Genomic DNA, 25,590 nt, shown 5'->3' on the forward strand with positions numbered 1-25,590 from the left:
ATTCAATTAAATATTCTTTTTGCAGTATCAACTGAAATGTTTGTAGAATAGATTATGAATTCATACATTCAAAATAAATAGTATCAGTTAAGGCAATTTGAATAATGAACACATCTACACTTCAGATAATCTGTACATGTGAGCACAGTGCATGATATTCGCGGTTAACGATTGCTATTCAACCATTTCATTCACGATTGTCATCCTGCGTAAACACTTGTCTGACATCGTTTCCTGGTTGTAAGTTGCAATCACATCATTCATCATTTAAACTGCTATCTGATTTTGTGAGGAACAGTTAGACACACCCCTCATCAATTTCTTTGTTTTACTTCTCTCCAGAGATCTACCACGCCCTAATAGAGAAAGCTGGAAGATAATGTCTCAAACAATATCAACGTACAGTGTGAACTACACCAAGAAAATGTTGCCCCCATATTTTTCATTACAGTAGTACAATATATTCTGTCAGTAGTGCTGATATTTTTGGCATATGTATATTTTATATTTCCTGTAACAGTTTCTGGTCAACAAGTTCAATGGATCGTTATTTCCTGTGAAAGAAGGACAATATCAGGCACTGCAAGAATACAGCCCACCGTAGACAAGTTTTGGTCAACTGTAAGCAACCAGATTTACTTGTATCTCATTTTCTTGAGTTGCGTGATAAACATTTGTTCAAAAGAAAATTTTGGTATACCTGCCTAAACCCCATATAAAGACGCTAACTCAAGAGAGGTAGGTCTAGTGCACAGGGTTCAACGCAATCATAAGGGTGACAAATCTTTCAGGCACCGAAAGATGTCTGAAAGAATTTTTCTTAAAGGGAACCTGTCAGGTACAATGTGCACATAAAACCACATGCAGTTCTGGGTGCATATTGCTAATCCCTGCCTAACTGTCCTAGAATCTAGTACCATACATAAAGAGATATTTAGAAAAAGTATTTGTAAAGATCCTTTATGATATGCTAATGACCGCAGGGACTAATCACAAGGGCGTTATTTCCCCTGACTAGTCCGCCCTCTTAGCATATTAGCACACCCCTGTGGGTGTGCTAACATGCTATTCAATGCCCAGTGTCATCGGCATGCACACAAGTACCTGTGTCTGTTGTTACAGCCTCCGTTGCCAGGTTTAGGCTCAGTGCTCATGATCAGAAGTCCTGGTTCTTCTGGTCATGTCATGCGCACTAGACCTCTCTGAAGCTGGGACATGTAGGCTCGGCTTGTTTGAAAAAGGCTTATTAGCTGAAAATGCATTTTTTACTTTGCTTGTAGCCTCAATACTTATAGAATAAATCTATTATCGTTTATGAAGTTTGAAGTGCCGATCCTTTATTTACTTAAATATTTTGTAAGTATTTTGTTGTATTGTTTCATGGGCCACCACTAAAGATGACACTTTGGGTACATTAAATTGTATTAGTGTACAGCTTGTATAACAGTGTAAATTTAAAGTGTCCTCTAAATAACATGCAGCCGTTAATGTCTAAACCGCTTGTAACAAAGGGGAGTACACCCCAGAGTAAAAATTGTCAAATTGGGCACAATTTGCCATTTTCCCATCCCAATATCATATGATTCATTAGTGTTACAAGGTTTCAGATGTGAATGGGGAGCAGGTGTGTTAAATTAGGCATCAGCACTCGCACATGCTTTCATTTTAATCACTGGAAGTTCACCAAGGTACCTTTTGGTAAAGAATTCCCTGAGGATCTGAAAAAAAAAAATAATTGTTGCTCTACATGAAGATGGCCTAGGCTATAAGATGATTACCAACACCCTGGAACTGAGCCGCAACACGGTGGCTAAGACCATACAGTGGTTTAGCAAGACAGGTTCCGCTCAGAGCAGGCCTAACAATGGTCAACCAAAGAAATTGTGTGCACGTGCTCAGCGTCATATCCAGAGGTTGTCTTTTCAAAATGGATGTATGAATGCTACAGCATTGCTACAGAGGTTTAAAGGGGTGGGAGAGGTCAGTCTGTCAGTGCTCAGCCCATAACACATCAAATTGGTCTGCATGGCTGTCATCTCAGAAGGAAGACTCTTCTAAATATGATGCACAAGAAAGCCCACAAACAGTTTGCTGAAGACCGGCAGACTAATGACATGGATTACTTAAACCATATTCTGTGATATGATGAGACCAAGATAAACTTATTTGGTTCAGATTATGAGATAAAGCATGGTGTAATATGGAAAGGTTATGGGGCAATATGGCAAAGTTACGGAACAGTGGAATCTGTCATTTCCATTTTCAATATTTTAATTTATTTTTTATTCCTTCACACATTTTTTTGTTTGTAAAAAGTATAAACATTAGTGTCTGTTGTACATGCTTTTTTACTGGAAGTAAAATGATACAAAAATTGTAAGAGAATATTTATGAAACAGAATTTTGCATGTGTAAGATTCAGGCCAGATATGCAAGGATGACTCCATAATGACAGCAATGACAGCAACAGATTTTTATTTAGGCAGGAACAGGTGGATGGAGAAGGGATGGGTAAACAAAAAAAAAAAACAATACAGAAGGCCAAAGCTAATAAATCAAATTACAGTTAGCATGTTTCACAGTTACACTCAACTGATCAGGTCTATGCAATCACTGCAGGTTGCTAGAAACAGATTCTCTTAATAATAACCCAACCCTGATTCTTCCGTCAAGGAACTGTTGTGTCGCCCCTACTTCTAGTCACAATATGCCAATGGAACAAGAAACACTTAAGCGGGCTTTACACGCTGCAACATCGCTAATGCGGAGTCGTTGGGGTCACGGATTTTGTGACGCACATCTGGCCGCATTAGCGATGCCGTTGCGTGTGACACCGATAAGCGATTTTGCATCGTTGCAAAACCGTGCAAAATCGCTAATCGGCGACACGGGGGTCCATTCTCAATTATCGTTACTTCAGCAGTAACGAAGTTGTTCCTCGTTCCTGCGGCAGCACACATCGCTGCGTGTGACACCGCAGGAGCGAGGAAGCTCTCCCTACCTGCCTCCCGGCCGCTATGACGAAGGAAGGAGGTGGGCGGGATGTTACGTCCCGCTCATCTCCGCCCCTCCGCTGCTATTGGGCGGCGGTTCAGTGACATTTCAGTGACGTCGCTGTGACGCTGCACGGACCGCCCCATTAGAAAGGAGGCGGTTCGCCGGTCACAGCGACGTCGCCGGGCAGGTAAGTATGTGTGACGGCTCTGGGCGATGTTGTGCGGCACGGGCAGCGACATGCCCGTGTCGTGCAACAGATGGGGGCGGGTACCCACACTAGCGATATCGGGACCGATATCGCAGTGTGTAAAGTAGCCTTTAGGCTATGTGCCCACGGTAGAATGTACCTGCGTATTTTTCTGCATGAAAATCCGCGACTTTCGCGGCAAATCCGCACCCGCGGATTTGCCGCGGATTTACCGCGGATTTGCCGCGGATTTTGATGCGGATTTTTTTTTTTTTTTTCACCATTCTATACCCAAAATCCGCACCAAAATCCGCAACAAATAATTGACATGCTGCAGATTTTTCCGCATCAAAATCCGCGGCAAATCCGCAGCGGAAAAATCCGCAGCATGGACACAGCATTTCCAAAATGCCATTGAAATGGCTTGGAAGTGCCGCTGCTGCAGATTTTCGGGAAATCCGCGGTAAATCCGCAGCAAATCCGCGGCAAAATCCGCGGTAAATCCGCAGCGTGGGCACATAGCCTTAAGGTCGCTTTACACGCAACAACATCGCTAACGAGATATCATTGGGGTCACGGAATTCGTGACGCACATCCGACCTCGCTAGCGACCGCTAACGATCAAAAAAATACTCACCACATCATTGATTGTTGACACGTCGTTCATTTTCAAAATGTCGTTGCTCATTCAGGATGCAGGTTGTTCGTCGTTCCTGAGGCAGCACACATCGCTACGCGTGACATCCCAGGAACGACAAACAACAACGTACCTGCATCCTCCAGCAACGAGGTTGGAATGACGATCCTGCGGCTCCTCTCCACCCCTCCACTTCAATTGGTGGGCCGCTGGGTGACGTCGAACAAACTGCACCCTTAAAGAAGAGGTTGTTAGACGCCGACAGCAACGTCGCTAGGAAGGTAAGTACGTGTTACGCGTCCTAGCGATATTGTGCGCCACGGGCAGTGATTTGCCCGTGAAGCACAAACGAAGGGGGCGGGTGCTTTCACGAGCGACATCGCTAGCGATGTTGCTGCATGTAAAGCAGCCTTTAGACTGTCCTAAATCTATCTGCTGTAATGGTTCACTAAATATGATGCATTACACTGATAGTCAGCTTTAATAATCAACTATTCTCTCTCTTAGCCCCATCAAGGCGGGAAGTAATGCCCAGCTTACTTGGATGTTGCTGTGGAACAAATGTTAGTTTCCCAGTCTCTGGTTCTTGATATCCAATCTTTGGTATTTGAACCCGTTGTCTGATGCTCTTCTGGTAACTGTATTCAGTCTTTGGGTTCCTCTGGTGATGGAATTTGGGTTCCTCTGGCAACAGTATTTGTTTTTTGGCTTCCTCTGGTGGCGATATTCAGTCTTCGAGTTCCTCTGATGACTGTATGCTTCCAGATGTCTTCTCCACAGACAACACTGCCCTGCTATGCACATGTCTGCTTCCCTGGTAGTCTTGTTGAAAACTCCTTATTGCTGCTGACCCAGTATTTTATATTTTGTAACTGCGCCACAGTTGTCACCTGACTCTGTGTTCCCTTCTAACTTCTCTCTCGAGGAAAAACACCACTTCTTACAGATTAGTTCCTGATTACACTGGTGCTCTGGCAGATGGTGATGTTGGTGTACCAAAGCTGTGGAGCAATGGATAGGAGTACCCTCTTCTGGACACCCCTTTACACAACAAACCTCACAAATGTCCTCCAGTCTCTTCTAGATGCGGTTTTGAAGCTGGCCAAACGCTTGCTGGTAAATGTTGATTATAAGTTACAAAGACAATAAATCTTGTTCACAAATGATTTATATGGATCACGTACCCTGGCAACATAAATAATACCTTTTCAAATGAAGCTTCAAGGCTTTTAAATAACTTGCTGAGCGCAGCAGAGCAGATCCATACATAATGATGGATTTATGAGATTCTATTCTACTCTAGCATCTTGTTCTAAAGCAGATTCCAGTTTCCATGTCTTTCACTAATTATTGGATTTCTTGGCATAAAAGTGACTATATACAGTAGCTTATTGCTGCATGAAAAACTAATGTTTTCATTTTGTATAATGTTAAAAGGCATAATTATTTTACAGGTTCTCTACTAATGTAAAATCATTGCAACTAATGTTCATGTAAGAACCTGTACAAGGATAAACTGTATAACTGCAAAAAGACAAGATACAGTAAACAAAATATTACATTACTATAGCAGCCACTGGACCCCCCAAAAAAGTTGAATCAGGGTAAAAGGGTAAAAGGGTTTACAGTTTTCTGGAAATAAAATAAAAAGTGATCTAGATAAAAAGTTCCCCACAGCTTTGTGCTATAAAATATCCACAACTAAGGCCCCTTTCACACGTCAGTGATTCTGGGACGTTTGTGCTTTTTTTTAAACGTACCAGAATCACTGACATACGCAGACCCATTATAATGAATGGGTCTGCTCACACATCAGTGATGTTTCACTGCACGTGTCTCCATGCGGCGTACCCGCGTGTGCGTGATTGCCGCACGGAGACATGTCCATTTTTTTCTGGCATCACTGATGTTCCACGGACCACGCAGTGGTGTGATCCGTGAGACACGTGCCAGAAAAAAACGTGCTTTTAAAATAAAAATCATTTTTACTCACCCAGCTCCAGCGATGACCTCTGCAGCCCATGCAGCTTGCTGCTTCTGAGCCGGCTCATTACTGTCGCGCATATTCATGATGCACGACACAGCCGACCTGGAAGCAGCTGCTGCGGGGGTCAGCGCCGGCCGGATGCTGCACCGCGGGAGCGATCAGCACCATGGAGAGCGGGAGCGCACACAGGTGAGTTAATCTCTAAGTGCAGTTTAATCACGGGCCACGGAGAACGGAGCCCGGATTGCACTTAGACAACCCACGTCTGCCGTGATTCACGGCACACGGAGGGACATGTGCGTGTTTTACACGCCAGTGAAAAACGTCAGTGTTTTTCACTGACGTGTGAAACGGGCCTAAGTGGTATTCGCCTACTAGCATCCACATGGATCCAACGCAGACCATTCCAAAATCTGTGCGAGCCCTGGAAGAGGATAGGTCACCATTCTAACAGCAGCAGGACCACCGTGGCTTGTGACTGACTACAGTGGTCAGGTGACTAGAGCAGTGCTTCATCAGAACAATAGCCATTTATGCGCTGCAAGTCCCCATTCATAGGCCTGCTGCTAGCGGAGAGGAGAGGTCTCTTCTTTCTGTGTCAACACAGACAAAGGAGTGTCCTGCACTGGATTCAGGTGGATGTTATTAGGAAATTATCAATAAGTTTATTTTTACAGCTCCAAACCCTAGAGGAACGTTTTTCATTTGCCTCTTTAACCACGGTTGGCTCCTTACCAAATTTAATATCGTATAATCTGCCTATTGTAAATGGAAGGAACCATCCTATGTATTCTAAATTCATCAGTGGCACAAATCTATCTTATGCTGAAGCATTAGAGGAGGCAAAATGTATCAACTGGGAGTACAGACTATTTAACTCTTAGGGTGCGTGCCTACGATCAGCGTTTGCAGCGTTTTAGACGCAGCCTGCTTCAGCTACGTCCAAAACGCTGCGTTGTACAGTACAGGCATAGTGGATGAGATTTCTAAAAATCCCGTGCCTACTGTGCCTGTTTTTTCCGCAGTAAACACTGACCTGCTGTGTGTCTTACCAGACCGCAGCATGTCAATTGTTTGTTGCAGATTAGCATGCGTCCTCCGTAGGGAGAAGACAAGCGAGAGACCGCAACGCACTGAACCCTGATGCGTAGGACACTCGCGGCCCCGCAGGTCAGGACCTGCTGCATCCAAGACGCAGTGAGTCCTGATCGTGGGCATATACCCTTAAGGAATTGTTGCAAAACCTGTATGCAACCTTATCTAAGCAACATGCTAAGCTGTGAGAAGATATTAAAATCTGTACTAATGGAGTACAGATTAAATATCTGTACTTCTACTGGCTCAATATTCCAGTTCTTGGGACTTTTCAGCTTGAATGCTTACATATTGTGGACACACTGGGTGTGTAACCAAGGGGAAAGAGGCATCTTTATGTGTGCACTGGATTCTTTTACACATTTACTTCATTTTCTAGCAATTGGCCTTATCTGGGAATCAAACTCAGAAAGTCTAAGGGTGGTGTCACACACAGCGCCGACGACAACGACGTCGCTGCTACGTCACCGCTGTGACGTTGCAGCTACGTCCCGTCACTGTCGCTGTGTGTGACATCCAGCAACGACCTGGCCCCTGGCCCCTGCTGTGAGGTCGCCAGTCGTTGCTGAATGTCCAGCTTCATTTTTTGGTCGTCGCTCTCCCGCTGTGACGCACACATCGCTGTGTGTGACAGCGAGAGAGCGACGAAATGAAGCGAGCAGGGAGCAGGAGCCAGCTTCTGGCAGCTGCGGTAAGCTGTAACCAGGGTAAACATCGGGTAACCAAGGAAAGACCTTTTCCTGGTTACCCGACATTTACCTTTGTTACCAGCGTCCGCCGCTCTCGCTGCCAGTGCCGGCTCCTGCTCTCTCCACATGTAGCTCCAGTACACATCGGGTAATTAACCCGATGTGTACTGTAGCTAGGAGTGCAGGGAGCCAGCGCTAAGCAGTGTGCGCGGCTCCCTGCATATGTAGCTGCAGTACACATCGGGTAATTAACCCGATTTGTACCGTAGCTAGGAGTGCAGGGAGCTAGCGCTAAGCAGTATGCGCAGCTCCCTGCTCTCTGCACATGTAGCACAGCGACGCGTGTCGCGATGATCGCTGCTGCTTCTGCTGTGTTTGACAGCTAAGCAGCGATCATAACAGCGACTTACAAGGTCGCTGTTGCGTCACAGAAAATGGTGACGTAACAGCGACGTCGTTGTCGCAATGTGTGAACCCAGCTTAAGGCACCTTTCACACATCATTTTTTGCCACCAGTCACAATCCGTTGAATTTTGAAAAAACGGATCCAGTTTTTTTCTCATTGACTTGTATTAGCGACGGATGGCCTCACGTTTCATCCGTTGTTTGACAGGTCCGTCAAAAAATGTTTGTCTATCGGAAGGAGATGATGTCCACAGTAATGTTATTTGTGTACGTTGAAAAATGGACAACGATCCGTCACCGTCCGTCGTTTAGTAGAATGGAAGCCTATGGGCTCAGGATCTGGCGTCATCCGTGAAATGGCGGAATCCGTCGATGGATTCAGTTTTTTTTTAACTGAGCATGCTCCAATTATTATTTAGCCGCCAGCTAGTCAGATCCATTGAAAAATGGATCTGTCGCATCAGTTTAGCCACAATCTGCGTCGTTCAGAAAAACGGATTGTGACTGATGGCAAAAAACTGATGTGTGAAAGGGGCCTAACCTGGAAGGCAGAAACATTAACAGTGAGCTACAGCTGTATTTTTAAGTGTAAAGATTTTTGTGTGTTCCTATATACATAATATGTACCTGTGTGTTTAATATGTATATATTATGCATACATACACATGTAAGTGTAAATCCATATTTTATTTATGTATGTGTACATTATTTATATGCCTGTGTAATGTGTTAATACATATATAATGTGTCACCTTGTATATTTTGTACTGTATATTCACATGCACAGCTCTATGAAACAACTACTACAACAAAGACTACAACATTTTGCATAAGTTCCCGTAATGAGAATGAATATTGTAATGAGTACAGCATAAAAGAGGGGTGGGGAGGCAGATATGTACAAGGGACCTTCGCCATCAATGTCTGCCTCTGGTTCTTTTGAAGCCTTCGTAGAATGACCACCTAACAAACCCAGCGCTGGTGATCACCACACGCACCTCAATCTAAACAGCAGATAAATCCTCATATACACAATCAGTAGAGGAAACACATTTAGTACCAGAGGGTCTCCGAAAAAAAGCCCACAACCATAAGCAGAATGTTTCAGAAGAGGCTTTTTATGAAAGTTATTCCAATTCAAAATTGAAAATTTCATAGTTACATCACAGGACCTCCTCTTTAAATAAACATTTTCTTTAGAGGAGTGTTTGAGGAAACAGCAATCATATTATTTTACGTACTATATAATTAAGATTAATGATAGGACTGCCATATTGCAGACTTCTAAAAATAAGCTGGAACATAACTAATGCTTTAAAAACTAAATCAATGAAAAGGCAGGTTACAACAATTTCAAATAACCATTTTCTGTCTCTTAAGAGTATGTGTAAAGGAGTTCTGTTTTATCAGGAACCCCTTCTCACCAAGCGGATCCTGTAGGGAGAAGCTGAACATAAGCAGTACATGATGTTCATTGAAATGGATGTCTAGGTAATATACGACATCAGTGGTTTCTCAGAACCTGAGCTATCTTTAGAAGTTGACCTCTCTGGCTTCAAAGCGCTTTCCATAGTAGACTGCCTTTCTGGAAACTAGTACAAAAAACAAGTGCTATATAATCAGCTGACTGCATTACTTGTAAAAGAAAAAGAAGACAGATGGAAGCCAATTGGTTGACACATATTTGCACTAAGATTCATGAAAGAAGACCAATTGACATTATTTAGACCCTTCTTAAAAATCAACATAGCTTTCCAAACTCACCCTCATAAGTACCGCTCTCCAATAAGGCTCCACTTTTCTCTAATTCCATAAACGCTTCCACGGAAATAAAGTTGTAATCCACACCCGGCACCTCCCCTTCTTTAGGTTGCCTTGTAGTGCCTGAAAGAATGAAATAAGCCATTCACTTTAGTAAAAGAAAGATTACGGACCAGAAAAAAAAATACAGCACAAAACAGAAAACTCCATTAGGGAATAAATTATATATTTTTTATATTTATATATATATATATATATATATATACTGTATATAAACATAAAAAATGGATCCAGCAGAGACGTCAGAGCTTCAGGGTGCTGATTAAAAATTCTTCAGTTTTATTAGAAAATTCTTAAAATACAAAGGTCCAATCGGCTCAGGTACAAAGAATATCAGCAGGAACTAGACACAGATAGGACTACGCGTTTTGGCGGTGTTGTCCGCCCTCCTCACGGTGTGTAATATATATATATATATATATATATATATATATATATATATATATACATGTTTCCTACAGGTTCCCAATAGAGAAATCTATAAGATGCACACCTTTAAAATTTGGTAAGTATTCAATCACTGGGAACCCCTGCTACTTCGTGATCACGGCATAATGATATGTTCCACATGATGTCACAAGACTGAAGTATCTAATTCCTTAACACTAGAAGTCCCAGAGAGGGGTCATTTAACATTTCTACCTTTGGAACCCAGAGACGGGTCGAATGACCTGAAGGATTTTAGCTAACTTCCTATAATCACCGTCTTTTGTTCTGTAATTAAGGCCATTACTGTCGCACCACAGGAGGTTGTTCTTTTCCATTGAGTTTAGCCATTTAGTTTCTAGTTAGTTCTATTCAGTTTATTGTATGTCATTTGACCCTCTTTTGGGACTTCAGTAGGGAGCTCGAAATTTCTGGGACTTCTAGTGTTAAGGCCCCTTTACACACACTGAGACTTTCTAGCGATCCCACCAGCGATCTCAACCTGGCCGGGATCGCTGGAAAGTCTCAGTCGCTGGTGAGCTGTCAAACAGGCAAATCTGGCCAACGACGCAGCAGCGATACGGACCTGCAGAACGACCTTGCTGGAAAGGGAACGCTAGCACGCCTATGGGCTGGGTCGCTAACGATGTTGTTGTAACGGTGTCAAACACACTGATACATGGTGCGCAGCGGGAAACAAAGGACCAAAGAATGGTCCTGAACAACTTGTAGCGATCAGCGACCTCACAGCGGGGGCCAGGTCGCTGATGCGTGTCACACACTGTAATGTCGCTGGGGAGGTCGCTATTACATCACAAAACCGGTGACGTTACAGCGATATCGCTAGCGATGTTGCAGTGTGTAAAGGGGGCTTTACATATCTATGTAGGCAGTGGGCACCTAATCCTACAGCATTGAATCATTATACATAGGGTGTATTTGTACTGGCCGACATTAAAAGTACTCCATTACAACAGAATGACTGTTCACACAAAGTACAGGCGCTCGGTGAATCATGGCGGGGCTAATCATTTAAATTCACCTTCCCACCTGCTACCTTTATCTCCTCCTTGCCCTCTTCTATGAATCCAGAGCAAAAAAGGGCAGAGATAGATAGAAAACAAACAGATGGGAAGTTGTATGTAAATGATTAGCCCTGATGCACCAAGCACTTGTACTTGATGTGAACAGTCATTCTGTGCTGGTAGAGTCCCTTGAAATGACCCCTGATTGACAAGTAACCCAATGACCTGTTGTATAATCAAACAACTCTAATAGCCATTGGCCTGTTTAAATAAAGGAGTCTACAGAACATCAATATCCACAAATGCACTGTTTACATAGGATGATGTGCTGCTGAGATTTTAAAGCAAGATTACAAAGCATTTCACCCGACAATGAGCATTTTTTTCTTGTTCGATGAGATATTGGCGACTTGTTTAGATATGCAGATAATCAGCCAGTGTAAATGGGCCATTTGGCATTAGTTTTATTTTTTAACGCCTATTAATTTCCAACTGTATTTGCCCGTGTGTTCACAATACATTTTTTTGACACAATTTTCTAGACACCTGGTAAAAATGAAGTGATGTTACCAAGTTTTTAAAAAACCCATGGGAAAAAAGAAAAAAAAAAAAGCACCAGGAAAGCATCGTGTTAACATAACCTTGGACTAATGCTACACAGCAACACGCAGCGAGCCTTAGTCAAGTTGCATGAACGTAAAAGTTTGTGGAGTTTGTCTTCGTCAAGTTTGGGGTTTTTTTGGCGACGGACACTTTGCAGGTAAATGGAAAAGCCGTGTCTATGAAAAATCCTGTCCAGGGGCGAATGCAATTAGAGAAACCTCAAGTTTAGTGACAAGCAGGGTCTGCCTGTGCGATAGGACTATAAAGAAGCAAAAGTAATTACTAAATTAAAAAAAGAAGTAAACATGTAAAAGAAAACAACATTTTAGGACATAAAAAAAGGATCACATACACAGAGCAGTGGAAGGAAGCAGGGATACGGCGTGTTTAGAAGACAATTGGTGGAACAGAAAATAGACTAAACTAAACAAGAGTTATAAATATTCAGAAGGCATTGCTATGTGCGGATCAATTACATAGCAGACTATCCAAATGGTGCTAATAATGTGTTAATCTTACACCTCGTTCTTATTATGTATTAAACCAGGACCTGTTAGCACTTCTCACATATTTTAAGATACAATTTGCATTACTTCTAAAATAAAAATTCTGAGACTTTTTACTTAAAAAAAAAAACAAAACAAAAAAACCCCACTTTTATATTTTGCTGCTCCTGCTATTCTGCCTGGAAATAAATGAATATATTCAAATCCGATATCTCTACAGTTTACATTGACGTGTTTGGACTCAGGGTGGGGACGCAATCTACGGAGTGGATGGCAATGCCCAACTGTCAGTTTCTTCTTAATATTCCACTAGGACTAATAATTAGGAACTGCACAACACAGATCTAAGAAATGATGATTCGGAATAGCTATTTACTTGGACAGTACACAGGTCCTCTCGGCTTAAAGGGAATCTGTCACCAAGTTTTTGCTCCCCCACCTGAGAGCAGTATAATATAGAGACAGAAACCCTGATTCCAGCAATGTGTCAGTTACTGAGCTATTTGCTGCCATTTTGCTGTCATTTCAATGTTTTCTCTACTGAAGATCTAGCAGTTATACAGAGCTCATGAATATGCTGGACTACCTGCAGCACACCAAGTAGTTCTTTAATTGTTATCTCCTGCTAATTAATTAGTGTTTTTATAAAAGCTACACTAAGCAGCTCATTAAGTGACGCATCAGTGGAATCAGGGTCTCAGGTCCTATGTTATGCTGCTCTCAGATTGGGTGGCAAAAACCTGGTGACAGAGTCCCTTTAACAAATCTGATTATTTAATGCCTTGTACACGGTCAGGGTGTAAGCGCACAACACATGTATTTTCCCATTTATTGTAAGCGGACAATGGTATATAACATGGCTGAATACTATCTGAAGTTTTATTGGTTAGCATTCGCTCCAATGTTATACTATGTGGCAATGCCAAACAGTGCCAGATTGGCATGAGAAAATAAAATCTCCCCATGATGCGATTGGCAGCGTATATTGGACGGCACACACCAATTTAAGTGAATGGGTGGGTGCAAAACATTGAACTGCACTTGGATGTTATTCAAGTGCTGAGTAACGCCAACACAGACACTGGAGAAGATGGAGAAATTAACTTCTCCATCTTCTCTGCATCTGTGATACGATTCTTGCATGTGAGAGAATTGGATCACAATTGAAATGACAATTGGCTCAGATTTTGAGCTGAGTGTCAGGTGTATAGTCTCTCCTGTGAGAGCATTGGCCCAATTATGAAAGAGTGTGAGTATACCCTTAAGTAGTGCAAAATTCAGAACTTCAAGCAATGTTAATATTTTTAGGAACATTCAAGAAAATATTATGGAGAATTTCACTATTCACATTTATCCCCTGAGCTTTATCAGCGTTAATTAATTTTCTCCATTTTAGACAAACAAGGACTAATTTACATCAGTTAAGCTACTTGGCTCTTAAGGGTGCTTTACACGCTGCGACATCGCTAACGATATATCGTCGGGGTCACGGTGTTTTGACACACATCCGGCGTTGTTAGCGACATCACAGCATGTGACAGCTAAGAGCGACGATCAACGATCACAAAAACGTCAAAAATCGTTGATCGTTGACACATCGCTCCTTTTCATAATATCGTTGGTGGTGCATGCCGCTGGTTGTTCGTCGTTCCTGCGGCATCACACATCGCTATGTGTGACACCGCAGGAACAACGAACATCTCCTTACCTGCGTCCACCGGAAATGAGGAAGGAAGGAGGTGGGCGGGATATTCCGCCCGCTCATCTCCGCCCCTCCTCTGCTATTGGGCTATTGGGCTTAGTGACGTCGCTGTGACGCCGAACGCACCTACCCCTTGAAGGAGGGAATGTTCGGCAGCAACAGCGACGTCGCTGAACAGGTATGTGCGTTTGACCCTGCAGTAGCGATATTATTCGCTACGCCAGCGATCACCACATATCGCACAAACGACGGGGGTGGGTGCTATTGCTCGCGACATCGCCAGCAATCGCTAGCGATGTCGCAGTGTGTAAAGCACCCTTTACGCACACTCTAAACTCAAGATTGAGCAGAGTACGAAGAAAGTCACCACGATACAAACACAGGGAGAACGTACAAACATCATGGAGGCATTTTGAATATGATTGAAATGTAAGACAGCACTGCTAACCATGGATTCTCTGTGCTGCCTAAAGACTGATGGTAAGTGGGAATCATTACAGGTCTTATAACAAAGGTGGGCATACAATATATAATAGGGGACCCCTGTGTAGAAATAGTATATCGGCTCCCTGATGATAAAACAGCTAATTTACCAAAAGTTATACTCATAAAGGTCCTTACTAAGCTTCTCTACTAGAGATGAGCTAATGTACTCCTGTGGAACTGAATGCTACTTAAACATTACAAAAAAACAATTAGTATTTTGTTGAATGCAAGTTTTTGTCATTTCTTTTCACCAGTATGCAAATTCAGTAACATGGTGGTCATCAGTTTGATATTTTGCTGAACGGTAAAAGGCCATCAAGGTTCCAGGATGAGGCCCAGGACGATTTAGTGCATATGCATGTAAGGTCACGAGGCACATTGTCACCTTACACAGTATTGCAAAAAACATCCTGGGCCAGAGAAGCGGAACCCCCAGCCTAGCCTAAAGAGATTCGAGGATTCTGTGCTTGAAGACGATGATAAGAAGATGCATTGAGGACCAGACGGTGAATGTTGAAGAACATAGGGGCCGGACAGATGAGCGATAAGGCGAGTACAAGTGTTTTTAATTTTTTATGTACATCTTCAAGGGAACCTGTCAGGTGCAATATGCACTCAGAACCAAGAGCAGTTCTGGGTGCATATTGCTAATTCCTGCCTAACCGTCCCTGTATACACTAGAATAGATAAAGAGATCTTTAGAAAAAGTATTTCTAAAGACACTTTATGAGATGCTAATGAGTGCAAGGACTAGTCACAAGGGTGTTAGAATGTTAGCATGCCTTCAGGAGTGAGCTAACAAGCCATTAAATACCCATTTCCCAGTGTCGTTTGTGGTGACGCACTTACCTGTATGTGTTGTCCCCGCCCCAGAAGCTAGTCAGTGTGCATGATCAGAAGTCACCGTACTTTCCGGTCATGCAAACTTTGAAGCCAGGTGCATGGTTCCCGGTTTCAGAGAGATCAAGTGCGCATGACCAGAAGTGCCAAGGACTTCTGATCATGCACACTGAGCTTAAACCTGGCGTCTGAGGCGGTGACAATCGTCATAGGTACGTGTGTCACTGCTGATGACGCAAGGCATTGGGCATTGAATAGCATGTTAGCACGCCCCTGTGGGTATGCTAACATGCTAAGAGGGTGGACTAGTTGAGGGAAATAACACCCTTGCAACTAATCCCTGAGCTCATTAGCATATCATAAAGAATCTACTTTTTTTATAGGAAATACTTTTCTAAAGATCTCTTTATCTATGCTACTATAGTCTGGGATTGCTAGGCAGGGATTAGGAATTTGCACCCAGAACTGCTCGTGGGTCTGGGTGCATATTGTACCTGACAGGCTCCTTTTAAGTTTGTTATGCTTTGAGATCTGAAGAGACTCCAGAGCATAATAAGGGATATTCAATTTGGAGTGAATAACTTTGCTGCAAATCTAGTTTCTGGATAAAATCCACGCCATTTAACCATTTTGTAGAGACTATCAGATCTGTCCAAATTCTAATTTGCCAATCTTTTATCTGAAGACCACAATCCTTCAGCAAGTACGGTAACCTCTTAATTGTGATATGGACTCCCTTTGGCTACTGGATCATTTTGCCTCTAGATTATGTCTGCCCCTACCTTGTAAGTGAAGGACTACCAGGACACTACGAGGACACTTCTGCATTTTTTTTTCAATTACTTTTGGCTCAGAAAATATTTTTCCAATAAGTCTGACTACCCGCACACAAAGTTCTTGAGCGCCAGAACTTAGAAAAGCTCCATTTACTGCTCTGACCTCTGCAATTGTTAATAATAGTTGAGCTCTGTTTAACTATATGGCTTGAAGGTGATCTGTATTTTGCAGTGACAGTATTCCATACAAAATGCCGCCAAAGAGCTGTCAATATTAATAAAACACGAGAAGGCCTGGACAAATTTACAAGCATGTATGAAGCACCAATATTATAAGTAAAGGGGATATTGCAGCCATCAATCTGAAATGCAAGAGAAAATCTAAGAAAAAAAATGACTGAATAAAACATCCCCTGGCAACCAACAAGCGCTTGCACAGAGTAGTGCATTAAAATATGTCTCTGCTTATTATTCACACAAAGAAGACGGCTTTTTCATAGCTCTCTCGGTGTGTAATAGATGTTCTCTCTACAGCTCCATTTGCTGTTGTTGATTATCATCCTACACTGGTTTTGCTTCCAGTAGCTATTCCTAAATCTCGCCTACGGACAGTAAATGTACATTATGTACTGTATTCTAAAAGTAAAAAGACAATTTTGGGGTGTAGAAGAATAAATCTGCATTTTTTAAAATGTATCTATTTTGTAGCTTTGTGCCAGGTTGATGTTAGTTACAGAAATGTTGAAATAAATGACAACCCCATAAAACATTTCTCTAAGCCAGTCAGCAACATCTAGAAGCTTTCTAATGCTGAGCTACAAGCAGTAATTGGTTAACAGACACTTGTTTTCTACAATATATGGACTAGATTGAAGGGGTTGTCTGAAGGCTGAAGAAATGTTAATATAAACTAATTTCTAATAGCGATACATTAAAAATTCCATACCCTTCCCTCACTAAACTGTCTAACTGTGATTGATTTTATGGTCCCCTTACTTCTTTTCTGATAATGTTTCATTTAAGAAATCCCAGTGCATGCTGGGCTACTCAAACAAAGCGTCATCAGGGGGCAGAGATTGCAGTCACTCCAAACAAAGAGTAAGGGTAAGCTGGGCTCAACTGCTTCAAAACCTGGTGCTCAGGAGAAAAAATAGTCCATATAATGATAAGAACCACGGCACACAGTATGGAAGGAGGATAAACAGTCAATGGTTTTTGTAGTATGTTCGAGTTTTATTCAAAAAAAGTTTTCACAACAATTGGAAGTTGCAATACAGTCCTTTCACAACAACAAGGAGTTGCAATATAGTCCGACGTTTTGGCTCTTAAACGAGCCTTCACCAGGGACATAAAGGTACCGTACTGATGTTGTACAGAGTGGGTCCTGTGCACAACACTAGGAGATGAGAGATTGGAGAATTCAATAGATTAAGGGTCCTTGTAGCTCCAAGCGAAAGGAATATAGTAGCTAAAGCTGTAGGTAAGTGCTATAGGAAGCAATGAGAGTCGATGTACTATATGAATGGGCAGAGGCTCATATATAGTAAAGATGCAAGGTATGCTTGGGGCACTTATGTGATGCGCACTATGTAGAAGAATTGCTACAGGAGTAAAGCATTGGTCTAAATTCCATAACCAGGCAGTGAGGTGACTGCCCCGTAGGTTATAAGAAGAAGGGGGCTATAAATGGCAATGCGACGGTTAAATGACCAAGGAAAAGCCTGAATGCCCTAAAGAGGCCTGTGATGCGATTTGTGGGAGCCCCACAAACAAAAGTCCAAACAAAGAGTCATCAGTGACGCTGGTTTCAGGGGTTGGTTTATTGCCTGCACGTAGTCATTGTGCAAATTGATGACTCTCGCCTCAGTATTTATAAGCCAACACCAGGAGTGGAACAATCAGAGAAATAGTATAATAAGTATAGAATGTGTTTATTACCAACTCCTGGTTTTGCCTTACAACAAGTACTGAGATAAAAAAAACCTCACCAAATTCTCATCGTATGGATGTGGCCTAATGAACCCACCATGCCACAACCACTTCAGGTACAGATCATACAGAACACACCAAATTGGTTCTATTTAGTAATGTGTCCATCTACACTAAACAAACCTAAGTACAACAGTGATGCATGAAAGTTTGTGAACCCTTTTGTTTTAGGTACATTTTATAAAGAAATATGGAAAATTGCAGATATTAACAAAAGTTCTAAAAGTAAAATAAAAAAAAAACCAGATTAATCAAAAGAGTGAAAAATAATAGCCTTTGTGTCATGTCGGTGACTCGAACAGGTGATAAGCACCGCTCTACTCACTGCAGTCACCGCTATACTCTCCCCAGCCTACGATCATCTCTCTGAGAGGCCTCCAGTGGCCTTTCCACACACTGTTGCATCCTCCAGCTGCTGGTGAGTTTCCACCTGGCTATTGGGAGGTGTAGCCAGATTCTGCAGGAATTTAACCCTACTGTGTCCGGCAGAGTTTAGGCTCCCTGGTCTATCCCTAAGCAGCAGAGAGATTATTAGACAGCTCCTCCCACTACACTTTGCCTCATCTAGGTTTTACTTCAGTTTCTGTCTAGATTCTAGCAAGGTCGCTCTTGTTTTCTGACCAGGCTTGCCTACTCATTTATACTGATGTCTCTGCTCCAGACTTCAGTTACATATATTGACCCTGTGCTGCCTGCCCTGACCTTGGATAGTCTAACTGCGTCTTTTGCCTTCGCCCACCTTTACCGCTTACCTGTGTCTCTGACCTTCCAGTCAGCTGCTGCAGTCCTAGGTCTGACCTGGAGATGTACCTAATTATTACCAGTGGCCAGGTGTATCCTCACCATCAGAGGCTCTGCTCTAGGGAATACCTGGTCACATCCCTACAGGGTAAGCCGGTCCAGTGGCTCAGTGGGTTCACACCCACCAGCGTTACACTTTGTAGTATTTGTTTTAAATGAGGAAAATTATTTGATTTCCCATGTCTATGAGTGGCTTTAGTATGTAATCCTTTAGGATTGACAGATAATGTGAAGGTGAAATTATAGCCTAGTGTCTTCAATCAATGGGATGACAGTCAGGTGTAAGTGGGTGACCTGTTTTATTTAAAGAACAGGGATCTATCAATGTCAGCTCTTCACAACACATTTGTGGAAATGTATAATGGCACGAATACAGGAGATTAATGCGGATCTCAGAAAGAGTTGTTGATGGTCATTAGAGTGGAGAAGGTTACAAGGAGTTTGGACTCCATCAATTTACAATCAGACAGACTGTGTACTGATGGAAGATATTCAAGGCCATTATTACCCTTCCCAGGAGTGGTTGACTAACAATGATCCCTTTGAGAGCAAGGTGTTTAATAGTCCTTGATGTCACAATGGATCATTTTGGGATCTGGGGCTGTGTTGGCTTATATTTTGTATCCTCAGCTAATGTTTTTAATTATACCATTTTCGAGTAGATGTGATGTTTTGATTGCCTCCTACTGCATTTTATTGCAATGTTGCGGCAACCAAAAAAAAAAAAACGTAATTCTAGCGGTTTGATATTTTTTTTTACGCCCCTTTACCAAATCAAATTTATTTACTTTATATATTTTGAGAGATCTTGCATTTCTGAACACACTGATGCTCAATGTGAATTTTTTTCATATTTTAATTTTTTTTTTTTTACACTTTCTTGGTTTTACTAGTGGACTTAATGCAAAGGCAGTGTGAGCAGATATTTTGTAGAAGGGCAGTGTGAGGGGTTATTTTACAGAGGGTCAGTGTGAGGGGAGGTATTATGGAGAGGTTAAGTGTGTGGGCACTGTGAGGCAACATTATAAAGAGGGGCTGAATAAGGGGATATTATGGGAGAAGCACTGTGTGGGAGAGATTATGGCGTTATGGAGGGAAGTACAGTGAGGTGCAGCATATTTATGTGCGGTCGCTTGTTCTGGTGCTGCATTCATGCACTGACGGTGGAACTGGTGCCTCATACATATGCTAACAGTGGTTCTGATTTTGTAAACATGGAGCAATTGATAACGTGCTTAATAACAATGTTAAAAATCCTCAAAATTTAGAATTTGAGGTTAAATTTTATGAGGAATGTGGTGAGTTTCTGCTCCAAAACCCCCCAAAAAATCAATAAAAGTTAGTCTGTGTTCACTCTGATTTTTTATGGGGCAGAAACTCTCCAAATCCTCAAAACTTTCTTCTGGTGTGTATTAATGTAGTGATGGTGTTTTTGGTAATGTGATCTATTCATGTAAGTATCCCTTTAAAATGTTTGCTGCCCTTGGACTAAATTCAGTATGGTGATGTGGCACTTGCACCAAAAAAATGTTGTGCACCCCTGCTTTAGTGTATTAAGGGTTACATATATATATATATATATATATATATATATATATATATATATATATATATATATATATATGTATGTCGTTGGGGGTTACGGAATTCGTGACGCACATCCGTTCTCGTTAGCGACGTTGTTACGTGTGACATGTACGAGCGACCGCTAACGATCAAAAATACTCACCTTATCGTTGATCGTTGACACGCTGTCCAGTTCCCAAATATTGTTGCTGTTGCAGGACGCAGGTTATTCGTCGTTCCTGCGGCAGCACACATCGCTATGTGTGACACCGTAGGAACGAGGAACTACATCGTACCTGTGGCCCCCCGCAATGAGGAAGGAAGGAGGTGGGCGGGATGTTCGTCCCGCTCATCTCCGCCCCCTCCGCTTCTTTTGGGCGGCCGCTTAGTGACGTCACTGTGACGCCGAACGAACCCCCCCTTAGAAAGGAGGCGGTTCGCCGGTCACAGCGACGTTGCTAGGCAGGTAAGTAGTGTTACGGGTCCGAGCGATGTTGTGCGCCACTGGCAGCGATTTGCCCGTGACGCATAATTGACAGGTTCCCATTAGGTCATTGTTTTAAGTGCTTTCAAATACCTTTTGTTGGTTTAACATTTTTATTTATAAGCATCAATAACAAGATTTTTTTTTTATTTAATAAGAATACATTTTTATTTAGATATATAATTAGTATGCACTTTTCTTTTATACATGCTGCTGTATTGTATTGATATGGAGTCTTGCATAGGGCATTATTCTACCAGATCTGACTTCAGTACATTGTTGAGAAACAAGTACCATTAACATGGAATACGATGTGCCCACATCTAGTTATAGATAGCATAAGTTATTATATGGAGAAAATGAAAGTTATAATGTGAAATCAGCCATTCCTGTCAAGTCATTGGGGTGATGCAGGGGGCAATGTACAGCCACCGCTCACTAAATATTGATTGATGTGTTGTAATGATTCCCCTACACCTTGCCGGATGACCTGTCCTTCAACATTTATGTGCAGAGCAGGTTGTCAGTCATGGTGGGGATAGGTGGCGGAGTGATTAGGGACCACTCACTACTATATGTAGTTAGCGGTGACTGTACACTGCCCCTAACATCACCCCAATGTGTGTAAGTGAACGGCTGCAGTCACGATACAACTTAATTTTCTCCATGTAACTGCACAACTAAACTTGTCTACCATAGTGGTAATGTGCAGGTAAAAATCATTTTAAATCATACCTGCAGGGTCGATGACTTTTTTATTTACGGTATTTGGTTCCCTTTAATATAACAAATCATCCTCATTTCAGTCGCTCAAGTTGATAATAAAAAACATAGAGGATTATGTTGCTCAATAACAGGATACAGAAATTATTTAAAGGTCAAGTGGCCAAATGGTTAAAGCCGTTATTAAATTGATTTATCTAAATGCTAGCATGTGGTTCCCTGGCCTGTAGTTAAAGACATGGACTAGGAGGTTATGTATTAAGGGTTGGTGAAGCGTGAGAGTAGAAAGAGACCGCACTCAATCCGCTGTGAAGGATTTCTTTATTCAAACACGTGCAAAGTGGAGGGCTGGAGACACACTGTGAGCTGGCTCCTCAAGAATGGACGACAGCTGTTTCGCCCAAATTGGGCTTCCACAGGTCCACATGTGGAGCCACGGCTACACCCCTTTTAAAGGAGTGCTCACAGATTGCCCCAGACCACATAAAAACAAATAGGAGATTTGTGTATGCATATAAAATACATGTATCCATTTCCATGCATGAATTTACAACAAATTTTAAACATGTGAAAGAACACACTTGAATAAAATGAAGCAATGGGTGATAGACAGGCAGAACTGTCATAGGAACACGGATATCAAACATGTAAAAGAACACACCTGAATAAAATGAAGCAAAGGGTGACAGACAGGCAGAACTATCATAGGAACACAGATAGATCCACACGATCGTTTAAACCTTGCGGGCCCTGTGCCCCATAATTAATAATTAACCTAGCCTCCTCTTGTAGCAACAATTTGTGCAGGTCGCCCCCCTTCAAAGGGAGGGAGACCTTTTTGAGGCCGGCAAAACGCAAAACGTCGGGGTCACCATCATGACAATCCTGAATATGGGAAATTAATCTGGGAGAACCTTTCCCTGATGTTATTGAACTATAATGTTCCCTGAATCGCACATATAAGCATCTTATAGTCTTGCCTATGTGGAACCTGCCACAAGGGCAGAGCACCACATAGACCACAAACTTAGTTTTACATGAGATGAATTGATGGACAGTGTGCAAGTGCGGGCCGACTTGTACGGAGCGACCTTTTAAATGCTGGCTGCAAAAACGACACTGACCGCATCGGTAATTCCCTGGTGGGCAGCATTTGTCTAGCCAAGTTGTCGAATTGGTAAGTCTGTTCCTCACAAGTTTGTCCCGCAAATTGCCGCATCGTCTGAACGATACCAAAGGGTTGGACATTGTCCTGTCATGACCAGCTGAGGGAGGATTCTCCGGTCATGATGTCTGTGTAACCAAACCCCCTTATCCTCTAAAATTAAACACACGGACTGCATGCGACTTGGTTCAAATGGCCACAGCAGCCTTTTTATTGCCTATTGTTTTACAGACTAGTACCTTAGGGACGCCGTCCAACGGGCGACCCAAAACAACCACATAACGGTAACAATAGACAATAACATTTACAATACCCCCCGGGGTAGGCCCAGTCCACTACTACTACTCCCCCTGTCCCCGGCCGCAACACACCGACCCAGAGACGAGGTGCCAATCACCCACGGATTGACCCCCACACTTTGGCAGAACCCCGTGCCTGCCACATCCCGGAAACCGAGAGCCACCATACCAAGACAATGACTCCCGGTCCAGCCACCAATCACTTCCAAACCTCTGGACCAGACCTACCCCCACCGCTACTGTGACAAAAGGTATCCCAACTACCCAAAAACATCTCCCACATGACAACACAAAGGGAGGGTGGGCGGGGATCGTTCGGCGTCCGGAAACAGAAGAGGAGGTAACTCCTTCCTCTCCCAGCTAACCCTTTCCCTGCTCCTCCTCTTCCTCCCCGGCTAAACCATCCCCCAAAGCCATATTAGGCATATACCACTGTCCCTATTAACCCATCACTCCCTACCTCCCCCTTGGTCATGTCGCCCCTCCCCCCAAGTGGGTCCGTGGCTTTCTTGACCAGCTGAGGGAGGATTCTCCGGTCATGATGTCTGTGTAACCAAACCCCCTTATCCTCTAAAATTAAACACACGGACTGCATGCGACTTGGTTCAAATGGCCACAGCAGCCTTTTTATTGCCTATTGTTTTACAGACTAGTACCTTAGGGACGCCGTCCAACGGGCGACCCAAAACAACCACATAACGGTAACAATAGACAATAACATTTACAATACCCCCCGGGGTAGGCCCAGTCCACTACTACTACTCCCCCTGTCCCCGGCCGCAACACACCGACCCAGAGACGAGGTGCCAATCACCCACGGATTGACCCCCACACTTTGGCAGAACCCCGTGCCTGCCACATCCCGGAAACCGAGAGCCACCATACCAAGACAATGACTCCCGGTCCAGCCACCAATCACTTCCAAACCTCTGGACCAGACCTACCCCCACCGCCACAGGACAGACCACGTGACACCTTACGTGGCCTGGACCCGCCACACACCAAAAGCACGCTCCACACCATCCTGCAGACCCAACGCCCATAAATCCAGACCGACCTCGTTGAGGTGCACACCATCACCCCTCCGAAATCGCCAATCAGCCGGCTCCAAATCCCTGTGCCGTACCACAATCCCACCATTCCTGGTCACAAACCTAGCCACTACCCTATTCACCTGGGCCCTGGCCTTATTAACCTTCTCCACCGACCGAGCCCCTCTCCATGCCAACCTGGTCACTATGTCAGACCATACGACCAGCAAACCAGGATACCGCTTCCACAACTGCAGTAAATCAATCTTTATGTCTCGGATCAAATCCCGCGACGCCCTGGCACCAAGATCATTACCCCCCACATGCAATACCAGCACATCCGGGGGCCGCTCAACTTTACAATGGAAACGAAATTCCGGGACCACCCTGCCCCACTCCATGCCCCGAACTCCGATCCATCGAACAGTCGCCTGCGCACGATCCAAACCCAGCTGTCGACCATTCGGGCGGACCTCCGCCCGACGGGCACCCCAAAATACGAAGGAGTGCCCCAAGATCCAGATCAGGCACTTCCCTATAACAAATAAAACAAAACGAAAATATCAAAACCAATAACAGTACAACCACCAACACATCAAAAAACACCCCTTGCCTCAAACCTTCCGCACGTAACCAAAGTCCCATGATGCTACAACAACTGCGGTCTCACATACCGCCGAAAACAAGAAGATTCCCATCTACCAATACGCTTTACCACCTCATCTCCAAGCCCCCAACGGGCTGCCTCCGTTGCTGCACCAATTCGGAATGAATGCGACCCGAATTCCTCCGGGCGCTCCCCCGCGTTACGTAGACTTAGCCGCAGCACCGCCACAAACTGAAACCTCGACAAAAACGACCCATTCAAATGCCGCAACAACGGGCCAGGTAAGCCTCCCCTCACGGCCAAAAATCTCTCGACTAAACGCACAGGGCACAATTCCTCTCCTGGAACCGCATATAACACCACCAATCTACCACGGCCCAGCTGATCCATTTTTGACCGGCGAATCCGGCACTCCACCTGACTACTGCTCACTTGCACGTCCTCAAACATCAAACCACCACCCGTCACCCTGGACGGGCTCACCAGCTCGCCTATCCGGAACGCCCCATAAAAAGCGAGACCGAAAGCCGTTGTAAATAGAACCGTCTCGTACACAGACTCACAAATGCCGCTCAGGCCACCCACCATCCGTCTCAACAAACCAAACGATACAGGGCGCCTCTTGTCCCTCTCCCGTACGCCACGGCGAAAGCCCCGCAAAGCCTGACGAACCCGAAAATCCTGTGAAACATCACGCTCCCCTCTCATTTTTAACCAAAATGCCACTGCCGACACCCGATGTG

General features: G+C 43.5%; 1 protein-coding gene across 9 annotated transcripts in view; it reads right to left on the reverse strand.

The window, feature by feature from the left end:
* The window catches only part of MAGI2 (membrane associated guanylate kinase, WW and PDZ domain containing 2), a 1,367,587-nt gene that overhangs the window by 562,781 nt on the left and 779,216 nt on the right, over nucleotides 1–25,590 (reverse strand). For all 9 annotated transcript variants that reach the window (XM_075345212.1, XM_075345209.1, XM_075345205.1 and 6 more), the window contains one exon: nucleotides 9,762–9,881. In XM_075345212.1, coding sequence (XP_075201327.1) covers nucleotides 9,762–9,881 — 120 coding nt within the window. The remainder of the gene's footprint in view (nucleotides 1–9,761; nucleotides 9,882–25,590) is intronic.

This window comes from Anomaloglossus baeobatrachus, chromosome 4 (assembly GCF_048569485.1).
Source record: "Anomaloglossus baeobatrachus isolate aAnoBae1 chromosome 4, aAnoBae1.hap1, whole genome shotgun sequence".
Taxonomy (NCBI): Eukaryota; Metazoa; Chordata; class Amphibia; order Anura; family Aromobatidae; genus Anomaloglossus; species Anomaloglossus baeobatrachus.